The 17,454-nt window shown below is 37.5% G+C and overlaps 1 protein-coding gene across 1 annotated transcript in view; it reads left to right on the top strand.

Annotated features, from left to right (window-relative positions):
- Positions 1-17,454, top strand: part of RAD18 (RAD18 E3 ubiquitin protein ligase) — a 108,576-nt gene that overhangs the window by 32,492 nt on the left and 58,630 nt on the right. The window contains exons 5-7 of the mRNA XM_028101755.1: positions 4,580-4,914; positions 7,571-7,670; positions 10,797-10,981. Coding sequence (XP_027957556.1) covers positions 4,580-4,914; positions 7,571-7,670; positions 10,797-10,981 — 620 coding nt within the window. The remainder of the gene's footprint in view (positions 1-4,579; positions 4,915-7,570; positions 7,671-10,796; positions 10,982-17,454) is intronic.

Below are 17,454 nucleotides of genomic sequence, written 5' to 3' on the forward strand. Positions count from 1 at the left end.
TTCTCAGGTCTTGATCTCAAGGTTGTGAGTTCAAGCGCTGTGTTGGGCTCCATGATGGGCATGGAGCCTACTTAAAAAAAAAAAAAAAGTTTCCTTCTATTCCTGGTTTTCTAAAGTGTTTTTATTATGAATGGGTATTGAATTTTTTTCAAATGCTTTTTCTGCATTTATTTTAATGATTGTATAGTTTTTCTCCTTTATTTTGCTAATGTGGTGAATTACATTGATTTTTCAAATAGCAAACCAACCTTGTGTTCCTGGAATAAATCCCACTTGGCTATGATGCCTTATATTTTTTATTTGTCTCCAGATTTTGTTAATATTTCATTTATGATTTTTATGTCTATATTTGAGGTATTATTGGACTATAATTTTATTTTCCTACAATGTGATTGTCAGATTTTGTTATCAAGGTTATGCTGGCTTTAATATGAGTTGGGAAGTATTCTTTTTTTATTTTCTGGATGATTTTGTGTAACACTGTTATTATTTCTTTCATAAATATTTGGTAGAATTTACCAGCAAAACCATCTGGGCCTGGAGTTCTCTTTGTAGGAAGGATTTTTTTTTTTTTTTTTTTTGTAGGAAGGTTTTTAATTACAGCTCAGTTTCTTTAATAGATAATACTGCTCTTCAGATTTTCTGTTTCTTCCTTTGGCAGTTTTGATGAATAGTCTTTTTCAAGAAGTTTGTCCATTTCAAATCAAAATCAAAATTTTGATTTTATTGATATAAAATGTTCGTAATATCCTCTTATTATCTTTTAATTTCTGTTGGATTTGTAATGATGTCTCCTTATAATTCTTTGTTTTTGTAGTTTGTATTTTGACTTGTTTTTTTTCCTTGTTCAGTCTTGGTAGGGGTTTACTAATTTCACTAATTTTTTTTTCGAAGAACCAACTTTTGGCTTTGCTCATTTCCTCTTATATGCTTATTTTCTATTTCATTAATATCTGTTATTATTTCCTTCCTTCTTTTGTTGTAATTTGCTGTTCATTACCTAATGTTTTAAGTTGGAAGCTTAGAGTGTTGATTTTCAGTTTTTCTATTAAGCTGCAAATCGTTTTCTAGACTGTTTTAGCAAACCTCCAAGTAGTCATTCAACTCAGAATATTTTCTAATTTGCATTGTTTTTGATCTAAAGGGTTATTTGGAAGTATGGTGCTTAACACACTAAAGTGCATCTCTTAAAGTTTGGAGATTGTGTAGTTATTTTTTTGCTATTGAGTGTCATGTGAATTCACAGTGGTCAGAGTAGATACACTGAATTATTTCATTCCTTGTAAATTTGTTGAGATTTACTTTATGGCCCAGAATGTGGTCTATGCTGTTAAAAGTGCCATGTATACTTGAAAAGAATGTGTAGTCTGCATTTGTCAGATGTAATATTTTTTGTTAATTACATCAGTTTGATTAATTGGGTTGGTTCAGATATTCTGTATTCTTACTGATTTTTATCTGTTTTGTTAGTTAGAAAGGTGTGTTTGGATTTATACACACTATTATTTAAACCAAACAGTATTGTGAATGGGCTGTTTCTCCTTTTAGTTGTCAGTTTTTGCTTTATACATTTTGAAGCTATGCTATTAAGTGAATATAATTTACGATTTTTATGGCTTTTTTTAAAAATTTTATTTATTTATCTGACAGAGAGACAGTGAGAGAGGGAACACAAGCAGGGGGAGTGGGAGAGAGAGAGGCAGGCTTCCCGCTGAGCAGGGAGCCCGATGCAGGGCTTGATCCCAGCACCCTGGGATCATGACCTGAGCTGAAGTCAGACTCTTTAACGACTGAGCCACCCAGGCGCCCCTTATGGCTTTGAATTAAATTGACCATTTTGTCAAAATGAGATGTCCCTCTTTATGTCTTATAATACTTTTTGCCTTAATGTTGTCTGTTGTTAATGTTGCCATATCATGTTCCTTTTCATTAGTATTTTCATGGTACATCTCTTCCCATCTTTTTATTTTTAACCTTCCTGGGTCTTTGTATTTAAAGTGTTTTCTTTCAAACAGTATATAATTGTATCTTTTGTATCTTACTTTTTAATACAGTCTGACCATCTTTGTCTTTCGAAGTATGTATCCATTACATTTAATGTGATTACAGTTTGCCATGTTGCTTTTTGTTTTCTTTCTCCATTTGTTCCTTTAAAAAAAAATTATTTCTTTATTCCTGCCCATTCTTTTCAATATTAAGAGTATTTTTATTATTTTATTTCCTTTGTTAGTTTTTACATTTTACCACTTAGTGTCACTCTTTTAAGTCCTTACTGAAAAAATGACGAAATACATCCTAATGATAGTGTACCATAAATTAGTACTTTTATTATGTCCTGAACAATGAAAGAACTTTACAGTATTTTTATATTATTTAATCTCCCTTTTTTTTGCAATGTTTTTGTATGTATTTTACTTCCATGTATGTTATAAATCTCAACAAGACATTGTTAGTGTTGAAAACAGTCAGTAGTTTTGTTTTTACCCACGTATTTACTGTTTCTGGAGCTATTGATTCTTGCTGACATTTTTGTGCTTCCTTCTAGAATTGTTTCCTTTAAGCTGAAGAACAGTTCTTGTAGTATTTCTTGTCTGCCAGTGAGGAATTCTCTTAGCTTTTCTTAGTTTGAGAATGTATTTTGCTCTCACTTTAGAATACTATTTTCTTTTTTTTTTTTTAAGATTTTTATTTATTCATGAGACACAGAAAGAGAGGCAGAGGCAGAGGGAGAAGCAGGCTCCCTGTAGAGCAGGGAGCCTGATGTGGGACTCAATCCCAGGACCCTGAGATCATGACCTGAGCCGAAGGCAGACGCTTAACCAACTGAGCCACCCAGGCGCCCTGGAACACTATTTTCAAGGGAAATAGAACTCTTGGTAGTTTTGCTTTTTAAAGTTGTCCTGATGTCATTCTATTATCTTCTTGCTTTCATTGTTTTTGTTGAGTAGTCAGTAATGTTTTTATTGTTTCTTAGAGCAGTGGTGCTCAGCTGGGAGTGATTTTACCTTCCCTTTACCCCTACCCCAGGGGACATTTGGTAATGTTTGGATATGTTTTGGTTGTCTCAACCCAGGGTGGGGTGTATGTTACTGACATTCCTACAGTGCACAATTCACAGCAAAAAAGTCTCTGATTCAAAGTGTCAGTAGTGCCGAGGTTGAGAAACCATGCCTTAGAGGTCGCATGTCTTATTTTTTTTCTGGTTGTGTACAAGATTTTCTCTCTGTTATTTTTTAGCAGTTTGGTTAGTATATGCCTAGGTTTTACTTTCTTTGTTTATCCTTTTTGGGATGGATTTTAATTCCCCCTAACAGTACACTATCTTTTTATTCATTTGTGTTTTTTTTTCATCTTTTTTTCTTTAATATTCATTGTAGTTATCTTGAAATCCTTCTAATGCCATTGTTTGGATCATCTCTGGATCTACTTCCATTGACTATTTGATCTTTTGATTAGTGGCTAATTTCTTCTTTGCATGACTAGTCATTTTAAAATGTGTTTTGATGAAATGTTATGGAGGCTGTGAATTATCTTCCTTTGAAAGATGTTGGATTCTGTTCTGATGGGTGGCTAAATTATCAACTTTTCACTTTTTTTTTTAAAGTAGGCTCCATGCCTGGTGTGGAGCCCAATGCGAGGCTTTAACTCACTATGCTGAGATCAAGATCTGAGCTGAAATCGAGAGTCAGACGGTTAACTGACTGAGCCATCCAGGTGTCCCACCAGCTCTTCACTTTTATTCTGTTAGGGCCTTATTTAGTGTTTTGTTGGGTTTGGTCTCTTAATGTTTTATATTTCCAGAGTATGGTCCTTTTTCCTAAGGTGTGGCCTTTGTGGGATTTCAACTGAATGTCTGGGAATTTTTCCAAGATCTTTCCAATTTGGTTGGGCTCAAACTCCAACAACTTTTCAACTTTTCTCAGCTTCTCAGCATGTGCTTCCTACGAGGTTCTCTTGTTCTCTCTCTCTCTCTCTCTCAGGCTTTTGAAGCCCTGGAGATGATCAGGAATGAATGAGAATTTCTTTGCAGATTTTTGGGGTTCTCTTTCTTTGGGGGTAATCCTAGCCATCTTTGCCCAGAACTCTGATCTCTCTTCCCTCTGGTCTCTATTTGGACTTCATTTCAATACCTAATTCCGAGAAGATGCTTCCAGGGGAAGTTCTTGGGGGAATGTTGGATCACCTCATGTTTCTCTTTTCTTTCAGTGACTGGAGCCTTGTATTGACTATAGTCCATGCTATAAACATTTGTTTTGTATGTTTTGTTCGATTTTAAAGTTACGTATGGTTGGAGAGTAAGTCTCATACCAGGTATTCCTCATGGCCAGATTCTGAAGTATCTCCATTTTCCTTTATAAAAGATTAACTGCTTTTTAAGTCAGATTTATTGCTTTGAAGAAATACTGGTTTGGCTGTCATTATGGAGTAAGTTCTGTATTTCACAGAAGCAAGTGTTAATTGGGTAAACAGCTTGTGTCAGTTAATTGGGTAAACAGCTTGTGTCAGTTAACTTAATAAGTAAAGCTTATTGTATATAAGTTGACATCTTCATTATCCATTGTGTTTTTTGTGCTTCAAGGAATCATCTTTTGCAGTTTGCCTTAGAGTCACCACCCGTATCTCCTGCTTCTTCCTCTTCAAAGAACCTTGCTTCCAAAGTACACACTCCTGTAGCCTTCAGACATTCTTTAAAGCAAGGAAGCAGGTTAATGGAGAATTTCTTGATCAGAGAAACTGGTGGTTCCTCATCAGAGTTGTTGATAAAAGAGAATGAGAGTAAATGCACCCCTCAGAAAGAGGTGAGCACTTCTTCAAAGACCAAAGAGACATCTATAGAAAAGGCAACTCCGTGTTCCTTAGATGCTCATGTTCCTGAGACACCCTCTACATCAACTTTGAAACAGGTTACCAAAGGTAGGAAATTATTTTCATATATGTATTTTCTTACTTAATGGAAATCTTTTCATCCCATATGACCTGAGAATAAATAAGCATCTTGAGGGGGATGGAATGGGAAAGGACAAACCAGATTTCACATTATAACAGTCTCAGAAATTGATGTAGGCAATGCTGCAAGATATTTTTATACTCTTTCTCTCTCACAGAATAGGAATTCAGGCTGATTGCTGGAAAAATGGAACAATTTTAATTAGCTCATATTTTAACTATGGCAGTAGCTTTTTATTTTTCAGCTTTTAATTTCCCTCCTCATCTTTCATATCAGTTCCAGTTTCATCTTAACGAGCTCCTTTTATCTTCTTATACCCCTTTTTGAACACTTCCAAGCTGTTCTGACTGGCATTTATAGCCATAGACAATTTGACCCCTCCTCTAGATGTCTGACCCCCGTCTCAAAAATCCTTCTGCGCTAGCCAAACTGATCTTCCCATTATTCCTTGAATACACCCAGAGATTGGAAAAACTACAAGCTGCAGGCCAAGTTTGGCTTGACACTTATTTTTATAAGTAAAGGTTCACTGGAAAATAGCCACACCCATTTGTTGACATATAGTTTATGAATGCTTTCATGCTCCATGGCAGTGATTAGTAGTTGTAACACAGACCATCTAGCCTGCAGAGCCTAAAATCTCTACTAACTGGCCTTTAACTAAAAAGGTTTGCTGGGGTGCCTGGGTGGTTCAGTTGGTTAAGTGTCCAAGTCTTGATTTTGGCTCAGGTCGTGATATCAGGGTTGTGAGATTGAGTCCTGCGTTGGGCTCTGTACTCAGCAGGGAGCCTGCTTGAGATCCCCACCCAACCATGCTCACTCACCTGCACGCTCTTGCTCTCTTAAAAAAAAAAAAAAAAGTTTTGCTGACCCCTGTTTTATCTTTCTAAACTCTATCCAGATCCTAACCATTCTTTGGTTATGTTAGACAATATTGACATCTCACATCACGAAAGTGTTATGCCACTTGTTTTCTGGACTATTTTATGTATAGTTTGCTTTTTTGATGACTCGATCAGCTTGTTTAACCTATTGTTTCCATGTTTCCTCTTACCCGTGAAGTTCAGAGCACCTTTTAGGCAGAAGCTATGTCTTAGACATCTTTGCTACGCCCACATCATACATAGTGCAGGGCAATTAGTGGTTATTCATTTTAGTTTTTTTTAAAGATTTTATTTATTTATCTGAGGGAGAGGGAGAGAGAGAGCATGCACAAGAGGGTATGAACGGTTGGGAGGGGCAGAGGGAGAGGGAGAAGCAGACTCCCTGCTGAGCCGGAGCCTGATGACACAGGCTCGATTCCAGGACCCTGAGATCATGACCTGAGCCGAAGGCAGATGCTCAACCAACTGAGCCACACAGGCACCCTGCAATTAGTGGTTATTACACTTAGATTGAAGTTAGCGTATTAATATTCAAGGGTTTCAATTTTGTAAGGAGGGGCTCGGGGTCCTGGGATTGAGCCCTGCATCAGGCTCCTTGCTCAGCAAGGGAATCTGCTTCTCCCTCTGCCCCTGCTCATGTGCTCGCTCTCTTGCTATCTCTCCCCCTCTCTCAAAAAAATAAATAAAATCTTTTAAAAAAATTTATTTTGATAGAGACACAGCGAGAGCAGGAACACAAGCAGAGGGAGTGGGAGAGGGAGAAGCAGGCTTCCCGCTGAGCAGGGAGCCTGATGCGGGGCTCGATCCCAGGACCCTGGGATCATGACCTGAGCTGAAGGCAGATGCTCAACGACTGAGCCACCCAGGCGCCCAAAAAAAATAAAATTTTTAAGGATATGTGGATCTTGCATTTCCTGCCCTATCTTTTGTCAGTCTGTCTATCAATTGACAGTTCTTGTTGTAGTGTTTTTAGCTTGATAGTTAATTTTTCCCAATACACCAGTTTTTTTCAAATGAAATCTTACCATGAACTGTAACACATAAAGTAGATAAAATTGGCCTTGCTCCATTGAAGTAGAGATGGAGGGCCTGACCTCCTGCTTCATCCCAGCCTTTATCATGGTGGCCTCTGGGCCCCAAGATTCTTCCACAGTTCTCTGCAACTTTGTCAAACAGTTTGAGAATGATTGTGTTTCCTGATGGCAACACTACTTTTGTAATTACAAATGAGAGCTAACTTAATCGAATTTGTAACTATTGCTGATTTGAACAGTAGTTGGCCCAAACCAACAAATGCTTCAGTTTAGCTTTGCATACTATACTCTCTCATCCCCAGCCAGGTGTATCTTATTCATGTTGTTATGATTGCTACAATGCTACATATGAATGACTCCTAGACGGGAAAACTTAAGATTAGTTCTATAGGCTGGTCACACCTCCGTAGAAAAGACTTAACCAAAGCATTTTCTAATAAATGAATCTCCAGACTTTTTTGCAATCTCTTCCTGTAGGCCGCAGATTCTAATTATGTGACTTACCACAATTTAGCCATTACTCAGTGAACAGTCTCTCCCAATCCTGTTGCCCTGAGGTGTCATTCTTTTTCTCTTCTGCTTTTCTAAGTGCATGTTAATGTTGGGATTTTTTTTTTTATATTAATTGCTAAAAGATGACAAGTTATACATTCTTTTTGCCCTTTCTGTAAATAATAAAGTCTCTCTCTTTTTAAAAAATACAGTGGATTGTCCTGTTTGCGGGGTTAATATTCCAGAAAATCACATTAATAAGCACTTAGACAGCTGTTTAACACGTGAGGAGAAGAAGGAAAGCCTCAGAAGGTAAGAAAGTTAAAGCATAACCATTGAGCTACTTTAACAAGGTACTTCTTGTACTTTATAAACTATTTGCCACCTCTTCCATTCTGTCTCCTTCATCCTGAGGGTTATTTCCCATAAACCATGAGAATCTGGTGACCTGCATTTCTCCTTAGAAATGTTTCTTCCTGGGGTGCCTGGCTGGCTCAGTCAGTAGAGCATGTGACTCTCAATCTCAGGGTCCTGAGTTCAGGCCCCACATTGGGCATGGAGCCCACTTAAAAAAAAAAGAAAAAGAAAAAAAAAAAGAAATGTTTCTTCCTGAGGAATGAGTTTCAAGTGTGGAGGCTGAGCATGTTCTCCTTGAATAGTAAGAAGTCAACACTGATACTCTTGCTTGGACTGTTCTTTTTCTAGATGCATCTGTCATATTTCTTCTAATACATTTAGTTCTGTCAGTTTATCCAAAGACATACTCATCCATACATAATTAAGTTCAAGTTCCAATAGTGGTTCCAAACCCTGCTCCTTGGAATACTGTAGTCCTGCCATTTGCTCTGTCTTGCAGTTTAGAAGCACTGCATATCATCTCTCTCTTAGGAAGAGATTCACTATACCAGTTAGTGTATTGAAGGATCTGAGAAGTCCTACATCAAAGGTAATTGTTGGATTTTATTTAATCCAGTAATTACTACATTATTTGACCCCAAAATCTTTTTTGCCCCCCAAGATTTCATTTATTTATTAGAGAGAGCATGAGCAGGGAGAGGGGCAGAGGGAGCAGACTCCCCGCTGAGCAGGGAGCCTGCTGCGGGGCTCCATCCCAGGACCCTGAGATCATGACCTGAGCCAAAGGTAGACGCTTAACCAACTGAGGCACTCAGGCACCCCTTGACCCCAAAACCTTTTTGTCATCATAATTTACATCTTACAAAACTAATTTGTAAAGATATGCTTAGGAGAACATTGAGCTGTATTACTCTTAAGTTACATCCTGGTCCTGGGGTCTGTCTGGTCACATAAAAGACTGTGACATTTAGAACATTTTATCTACAACACCCTGACAGGCCATTTCCTTGATAGGGGTGATAACCCTTAACCCATTCTATGTAGAATCATATCAGAGTTGATTCAAAGAATATTTTTCCTTTTGATGTCTTCAGATTCTGAGGACCCTTAAATGCATTACTCACTTTCACTAAATCATGGAAGAAGGATCAGTGTTACCTTCATGTTTTGGGAATCATCTATCAGGCTTCATATTTTAAAATTCTGGATAGAAATTGTTGATTTCTGCTGGTGCTTTTCATCGTAAATGCCAGTGAACAGTACAGTTTCCCGTTCGAATTTCATAGTCATCAGTTTTATTGTCTATACTTGATAAAATAAATGTTTTTTTTTATTTATACAGGCTTAATGAACTATCCCTCACAGTGTGCTTGTATAAACTCCTACAGAATGTTTCGGCTCTTGCTACCCACTGTGATTTTATTTAGCTGTAATCTTACCTGTCTTGTAAAGCCCACTGGGTAGTTTTCAGAAAAATGTAATCTCTTGAGGGTTTGTATGTCCTTCTATAGTTAAATAGTTATCGCTGGCTTTTAGACGTTATTGATAAAGGATAAAAAAATAATTTAGTCAGGGACTGGTACTGTTGGTTAATAGAAAAATGTTTGGTTGTTTTCAGTCTACATATATTCAACTGGACTATCTCTCAGTATAGTCTCTGGGCCATTTACATCAGATTTACCCTATGGAAGCTTGTTAACATAGATTTTAGGTCTCCACTTCAGAATGTAATCAGAACTGGGAGGTGGTATGGAGACGTGACCAAGAATCTGCAATTTAATAAACTCTCTTGGTCATTCCAAGATTCACTACAGTTTGGGTAGCATGGCCTTGAAGGCAAACTAGTTATATACCAGTCCTTTGTAAAATCATGGGTTTTTTTTTGGATAAACAGTTTACTTTCAAGTGCTTATTAATTTTTACTGGAAACTTTGGTATTTTAATTTTGAAATATTAGAATTGTAATGACTACTTTGAATGCATATTTATGAAGCACCTAATTGCCGTGGTGTTGAGCCAAGTAATGTACTCAGAGAGCCAGGTTATAATCAGATTAAATAGATTAAAGCTCACTGAGGAGTTCCTGTTTATAAAATTGTCTCAAGTCATTGATACCCTTAGGTAGCTTGACTTCTGTTCCATTTTAAGAAGTAATGTTTATTAACTGGTGTTTTTGGAGGGAGCAGAAGAAAGTCATTTAATAGGGCTCTGCTATATTAAATTGTAGCTTAGTGCTTGTCAGTGTATTAATTATATAAATAGAATGAAGAACCAGGTGGTAGTTTTGCTAATACATTTGTAATCCTTATATATTTGTTAATATAATTAATTGAAGTTGAAGGGAATAAAACCCTTTTGTATTTCTTGCTATTGTTTTCAGTCGTGTTCTTTGAAGATGATGCCATAAGAATAGTATCTATCTGTCAACTTTCAGAATTCTTTTTTCATTGACAGTAAATAATTGGGTAAAGCTAACCATCCCAACACATCTTTTATTTAATCTAGAGCTTTTGTACAATGTTTGCCTCCACTTTGAGGGGGCAGTTTTGCCTGTGGATCAGCACTTTTTCTAAAGCAGATATATTCTTAAATCCGTAGTCTAATCTCAATAGTGTTTGTACTCTGATCATCCGAGGTAATGGTTTTTTGCAGATATTTTGCATGGAAACCATGGGCACATTTTAGGACAACATGCTTTAAAGCAGTGGAGAATTGAGGAGGTATCTGATGTAAGTGTGATTCTGAAGTGAGGTTCTTACAGCATTTAGTGCACGTTTCCATGGGCATCCCGGGTCTGCATCTTTAGGCCTGACCTCTTTCTGAGACCTATGTTTCTCTAAGATTGGCTGCCACCTAGACCCTGGTATCTGAATGTGCTGTGGGTACCTCAGATGCTTCATGTCCAACATTGTCAACCTTATTTGCAAATTTAATTCTTCTCTTTCCCATTTTTATCTTAATGGTTCCACTGTTTTCCCAGTCACACTCATACTCCATCAGAAGGCAAATTAACTGTTTTATATGAAGAGCATTTGATAATGCACAATAACTCTAAGTGATCTCTTTTTTCCCTCTTTTTAGTTCTGTTCACAAAAGGAAGCCTCTGCCCAAAACTGTATATAACTTGCTCTCAGATCGTGATTTAAAGAAAAAGTTAAAACAGCATGGATTATCTATTCAAGGAAATAAACAACAGCTCATTAAAAGGCACCAAGAATTTGTACACATGTACAATGCCCAGTGCGATGCTTTGCATCCTAAATCAGGTAAACTAATAAAGCAATGAGTTCTTCTTGTTTTCTGGTTAAAGCAGTTTTGTGTAGCTCAGAGATTATAAGTCAGAAAAAAATTTTAATAAATATAATTTTGATAATACATGAGAATTCCTTCAAAAGGTACCTAGACTGATGAATCACAGACCTGTACCGCTGAAACAAATAATACATTATATGTTAAAAAAAAAAAAAGTAGGAAGGGAAAAATGAAGGGGGGGAAATCGGAGGGGGAGATGAACCATGAGAGACTATGGACTCTGAGAAACAAACTGAGGGTTCTAGAGGGGAGGGGGCTGGGGGGATGGGTTAGCCTGGTGATGGGTATTAGAGAGGGCATGTATTGAATGGAGCACTGGGTGTTATACGCAAACAATGAATCATGGAACACTACATCAAAAACTAATGATGTAATGTATGGTAATTAACATAATAAAATAAAATTAAAAAAAACTTCAGGGAGTCAGCAAAAAAATAAATTAAAAAAAGAAAAGGTACCTAGAGTATACTCTGATAAGCCTTTCTCACAGCTGGTCTCTCAGTCACTATTCCCTTCTCAGAGGCAACCACTGCTTCCAGTTTCTTTCATACATCTTTCCAGAGATAGTGTGGGATGAAGAGTTGATCTAGAGAGCCAGAGTTATCCCATTTTGTAGCTTTATGACCGGAAGACTGTGGGCAAGTTACTTACTATCTCAGTTTTCTCATCCGTAAAATAAGTGTTATAATACTGCATACTGCATAGTGTTTTGAAAGGAATAAATGAAAAGTGCACATCTTTTAAAAAAGATTTTTATTTATCTAAGAGAGAGAGAGAAAGAGAGAAAGAACGAATGAACAAGTGGGGGTGGGGTGGGGGAGAAGCAGAGGCAAAGGGAGAAGCAGGCTCCCCACTGAGCAAGGACCCCTCAACTCGGGACTCAATCCCGGGACCCTAGATCATGACCTGAGCCAAAGGCAGATGCTTAACCAGCTGAGCCACCCAGGCACCCCATGTTTAGCACATTTTTATATGCTTATTGACCATCTGGATATCCTCTTTGGTGAAATACCCTTTTAAGTGTTATGACCAATTTTTTTATGCTGTGTATCCTTTTTTTTCTTATGTATTTGTGGGAGTGCATGAGATTTTCTGTATACAGATCTTGCTAGATATATGTGTATCTAATCTCTTCTTTCATTCACCTTTTCACTGTCTTAAATGACTTCATTCAAGAATACAAGTTCTTAATTGTACTATTTAATCTTCTGCATTTTTCCTTTGGTTAGTGCTTTTTATGTCCTTGCCTACTACAAGATTAGGAGGATTTTCTTTTCTTCCAAAAGCTTTATTGTTTTTGCTTTTACATTTCCACCTATAATTTATCTGGAATCTATTTTAGCATATGTTGTGAGTTAAGGGCAAGATTCTCCTGTTTTTCCATATGGATAGCCAATCAAAGCAGCACCATTTATTGAAAAACTGTCCTTTCCCTGCTGAATTGTCAGTACATCTTAACTGAGAATCAGGTAACTGTATGTGTGGGTCTTGGACATTGTTTTGTTCCATTAAGTCACATTTAGGCTTCTGTCTGTGCGTTGTCTAAATTACTTTATGAGTACTTTTTTAAAAAAATATTTTATTTATTTATTTGACAGAGAGAGACACAGCGAGAGAGGGAACACAAGCAGGGGGAGCGGGAGAGGGAGAAGCAGGCTTCCCGCTGAGCAGGGAGCCCGATGTGGGGCTTGATCCCAGGACCCTGGGATTATGACCTCAGCCGAAGGCAGATGCTTAACGACTGAGCCACCTGGGTGCCCCCTTTAGGAGTAATTTTCAATAGATCTTGCTGCCTGGCAATGTGGTTCCTCTAGTTTTGTTTTTTGTGATTGCCTTGGCTTTTCTAGGCCCTTTGCATTTCCATGTAAATTTTAGAATAAGCCTGTAAAATTTCATCAAGAAACTAAAATCTGCTTGGATTTTGATTGAGACTATGTTGAATCTGTAGATCAATTTGGGGAAGTTGATCGCTGTACACTATTTGAGTGTTTCAGTTCATGAATTTGGTTTATCCCTTTAGTTTTTCATTTCTGTCATAATGTTTTATAGTCTTCAGTATGAAGGGTTTTTTAAAAAGACTTATTCATAGGTATTTGATGTTTTTGATGCAGTTGTAAGTGGTGTCTTATTTTAAATTGTCAATTTTTATTTTTTTGTCATTGGTATGTAAAAATATAACTAATTTTTATACATATCTTGTATCTAGCAACTTGTTATTTACTCACTTTTTATGTGTGCATTTTAAAATTGATGCATAATTATCCTTTTATTTTTTATTTTTATTTTTTAAAGATTTATTTGAGAGAGAGAGAGAGAGGAAGAGTGCAGCGGGGAGGGGCAGAGGGAGAGGGAGAGAGTCTGAAGCAAGACTCTACACTGAGTGCAGAGCCCCACAAGGTGCTTGATTTCACAAGTCTGAAATCATGACCTCAGCTGAAACCAAGAGTTGGATGCTCAACCGACTATGCTACCCAGGTGCTCCTGTAGTTCATCCTCTGAGAGTGTACAGTTAGATGAGTTTTGACAAATATAGGCAGAGTCATTTAGCTATCATTTCAGTCAAAATATAGAACATTTTCTTCTCCAAAAGTTCCTCTGCCCTTTGGTAAGGCCCAGGGATATACTGATCTTTTATGTTTCTATAGTTTTGCCTTTTCTAAAATGCCAGACAAATGGAGTTATACATATTGTACATTATGTAGTCTTTTATATCTGGCTTCTTTCACTTAGTGCAGTGCTCTTGAAATTTATCCGTGTTGCTGTATTTATCAGTAGTTCACTCATTTTTATTGTCAAGCAGTGTTCCAATTTTTGGCTATTATGGATAAAGCTTCGATGAGCATGGGCTTACAGATCTTTGTATAGCCATATGTTTTCATTTTTCTTGGGTAAATACTCAAGAGTAGAATTACTGGGTTGTATGGTAAGTATATGCTTAAAAGTAAAGAAATTGCTGAACTGTTTTTTAAATGGCTACAGTAATTTTCATTGTATGAGAGATCCACTTGCTCAACTTCCTTGTAAACACTTAGTATTTTCAGTCTTCCTAATTTTAGCCATTCTGTTGGATATGTAGTGGTATCTCATGATGCACGTATGTCTGTGTACTATATGTGTATGTACCCATGTAAATCCATTTACATTTACATGCATTAGAAATCATGAGAACATACTGATACCTTTGCTTACAGTCCAACCCCACAGAGTTCTTTACCTTTCTCTATTACATATTTATATTTCCCTTTTTTTTTTTTCTGCCATGGGGAGAATCCTCCCTTCAATAGCATTAGCACATTTACGATAGCACATCTAAAATAGTTTCAGAATTGCTTCATCAGTATTACTACACCACTGCAAAACAGACCTATCTATAATAAAGAATTCAGGATATTTTTTAGTTCTCTCTCCTAGACTTCCCCTCCCCTCCTCCCTTTGTTGGACTGAGGGTATGTAGTCAAATAGTGTGTTCATAATTTCCTTTTTATCTTTCTTCATTGTGACTTGGTTTTTACTGAAATACAGTGAAGTTCATTTGTTTCACTTTGTTTCTAATTGTTGTTATTTAGTTGTCCCTTCCAAGTATAAGACATTAATAACTTAAATGTAACATTTAAACTACTTTAAGAAGATATATTTTTATAATGGACCCCTGGCTGTCATAAAAATATTACATACAATAGCAGTTTTGTTTTGAGAGTGCTCCTAATTACTCTTGAAGCATTTTTTAAAACTTTTTTTTAATTTAAATTCAATTAACATATAATGTATAATTGGTTTCAGAGGTACAGGTCTGTGATTCATCAGTCTTATATAACACCCAGTGCTTAGTACATCACGTGCCCTCCTTAATGCCCATCACCCAGTTACCCCAGCCCCCTATCCACCTCCCCTCCAGCAACCCTCAATTTGTTTTCTATGATTAAGAGTCTCTTACAGCTCATCTTCCTCCCTAGTTTCCTCTTGTTTTATTTTTTCCTCTCTTCTCATATGATCCTGTTTTGTTTCTTAAATTCCACATACCAGTGTACTCTTGAAGCATTTTTATGATGGTAGCTTTAAAATTCTTATCAGATAGTTTCAAGAGTTGAGTCATCTCAGTGTTTGCATCTGTTGATTGCCTTTTCTCATTGAAGTTATGATTTTCCTCCTTCTTGGTTGACAAGTGTTTTTTATTGTGTCTTGGACATTTTGACTGTAATATGAGATTCTAGCTCCTTTTTTAATATTCTACTTTAGCAGGCAGTCACTCTGTTTAGGTTTAGCTTGCAGATCCAGGCCTGCTTCTGTGGACTGTGATTCTAATGACAATTTAGTTTTCAGAGCTCTTGCGGTGTTGTTCAGGGCTGCTTCATTTAATTGCTACCTGGGGGGCACTCAGAAAACCTGGTATTCCATACTGTGCTTCAGTTCTCAGACCTTTTGGCCTATTAATTTAATTTTATTTTTTGCAAAGATTTTATTTATTTGCTTGTCAGAGAGAGAGAGCGAGCACGCACAAGCAAGGGGAGCGGCAGGCAGAGGGAGAAGCAGGCTTCCCGCTGAGCAGGGAGCCCGATGTGGGACTCGATCCCAGGACCCTGGGATCATGCCCTGAGCCGAAGGCAAATTCTTAACTTAACTGGGCACCACCCAGGCGCCCCTGGCCTATTAATTTTAGAATATTTCACATGTGAGTGGGTCAGGAGTGTGTTTAGGATTTGCTGTGCAGGTTTAAAGGATGCTTTTCTTCAGGTTTTTTCTCTTTGAGATCCTCACTCCAATCACTAGTTAGGGGGTGAGGGTGCTACCTGCTACTGGTGGGTGATGGTTAGAGGTCTAGGTTACTCACTAGGTCTCTACCGGCACAGTGTTGCTGGAAGAGAAAAACTGTCCCCAGTCTTCCTGTTACTGCTGGGGGGAAAAGGGGAGTGGAGTCCACACCCTACACTTATTCTCTGATGATACTTTAGTGGGTAGGATTTACTTGGAGTAGGTCAGGTATTGTCAAAAAGTTTTTTGGTCTCTTCCTTTCATAGTCCTTTGCTAGAAAGAAAATGCTTTCTTGAGATTTGTGTGTGTGCGTGTGTGTGTGTGTGTGTGTGTGTGTGTGTGTGTGATGGTTGGTGGTTCTGGGTTGCAGGTTTCACCAGTGCCCAGTCTGGGATATATAGAAGATAAAGAGAAGGCCTAGGGAACTCACCATCATGTTGTTCCTTAAATTCTGAGACCCTTAGCCAGTCCATATTCTTCCTTCTATCTTTCAGAGTTCTCTTATAATTGTCTGTTATATTACATCTAAGGGTTTTAGTTATACTTAACGAAGAATATGAGAAATGAGTCAAGTCCATCTTCTTCAGAACTAGAAGTTCTTGGGGGCGCCTGGGTGGCTCAGTTGTTAAGCGTCTGCCTTTGGCTCGGATTGTGATCCCAGAGTCCTGGGATTGAGCCCTGCATTGGGCTCCTTGCTCGGCGGGAGGCCTCTATCATTCTTCCTGCTTGTGTTCCCTCTCTCGCTGTGTCTCTCTCTGTCAAATAAATAAAATCTTCAAAAAAAAGAAAAACTAGAAGTTCTTGTTCATTTTTAATTTCTGTTCTAGGTGCAAACACATATAGGAATGTTATGTTTTCTTAGTGAATTAACCCCTTTATCACTATATAATTTCCCTCTTTTTTTTTAAGATTTTATTTATTTATCAGAGAGAGAGAGAGAGAGCACAAGAGGGGGAGCGGCAGGCAGAGGGAGAAGCGCTGGGATCATGACCTGAGCCAAAGGCAGATGCTTAATTGACTGAGCCACTCAGGCGTCCCTATAATTTCCCCCTTCATCCCTGACAACATTCATTGTTCTAAAGTCTGTTGTGCCTGATATTAATACAGCTATTCTGCCTTTCTTCTCATTAGTATTTACATGATACATCTTTCTCCATACCTTTATTTTGAACCTGTCTATGTCTTTTATTTAAAGTGAGTACTTTGGGGTTGCTGGGGTGGTGGCTCAGTCAGTTTAGCATCTGACTTCGGCCCAGGTCATGGTCTCAGGGTCCTCAGATCCAGCCCCAACTTACCACAGAGTCTGCTTGTCCCTCTGCCCCTCTCCCTGCTCATGCTCCCTTTCTCTTTCTCTCAAATAAATAAATAAAATCTTAAAAAAAAATGGGTTCTTTGCTGAAAGCATATAGTTTGTTCTTGATTTTTTTTACTCTAATCTGCATTTTCTATCCTTATTGTTGCTTTTAGATCATTTACATTTAATGTAATTATCGATAACTGTTGACTTTACAGTTAAAATCTTGCTAAGTGTTTTCTGCTTGTTCTGCCTGCTTTTTGTTCCATTTATTTATTTACTCTCTTTTGGATTGAGTATTTTTTACTAATATATTTTATTTCTATTTTGGGCTTATTTTCTCTTTTTCAGAAAGTTTTAGTGGTTGACCTAGGGTTTGTAATA

This window comes from Eumetopias jubatus, unplaced genomic scaffold (assembly GCF_037043125.1).
Source record: "Eumetopias jubatus isolate StellerSeaLion01/CBP00866 unplaced genomic scaffold, mEumJub1_p1.0 scaffold_1, whole genome shotgun sequence".
Taxonomy (NCBI): Eukaryota; Metazoa; Chordata; class Mammalia; order Carnivora; family Otariidae; genus Eumetopias; species Eumetopias jubatus.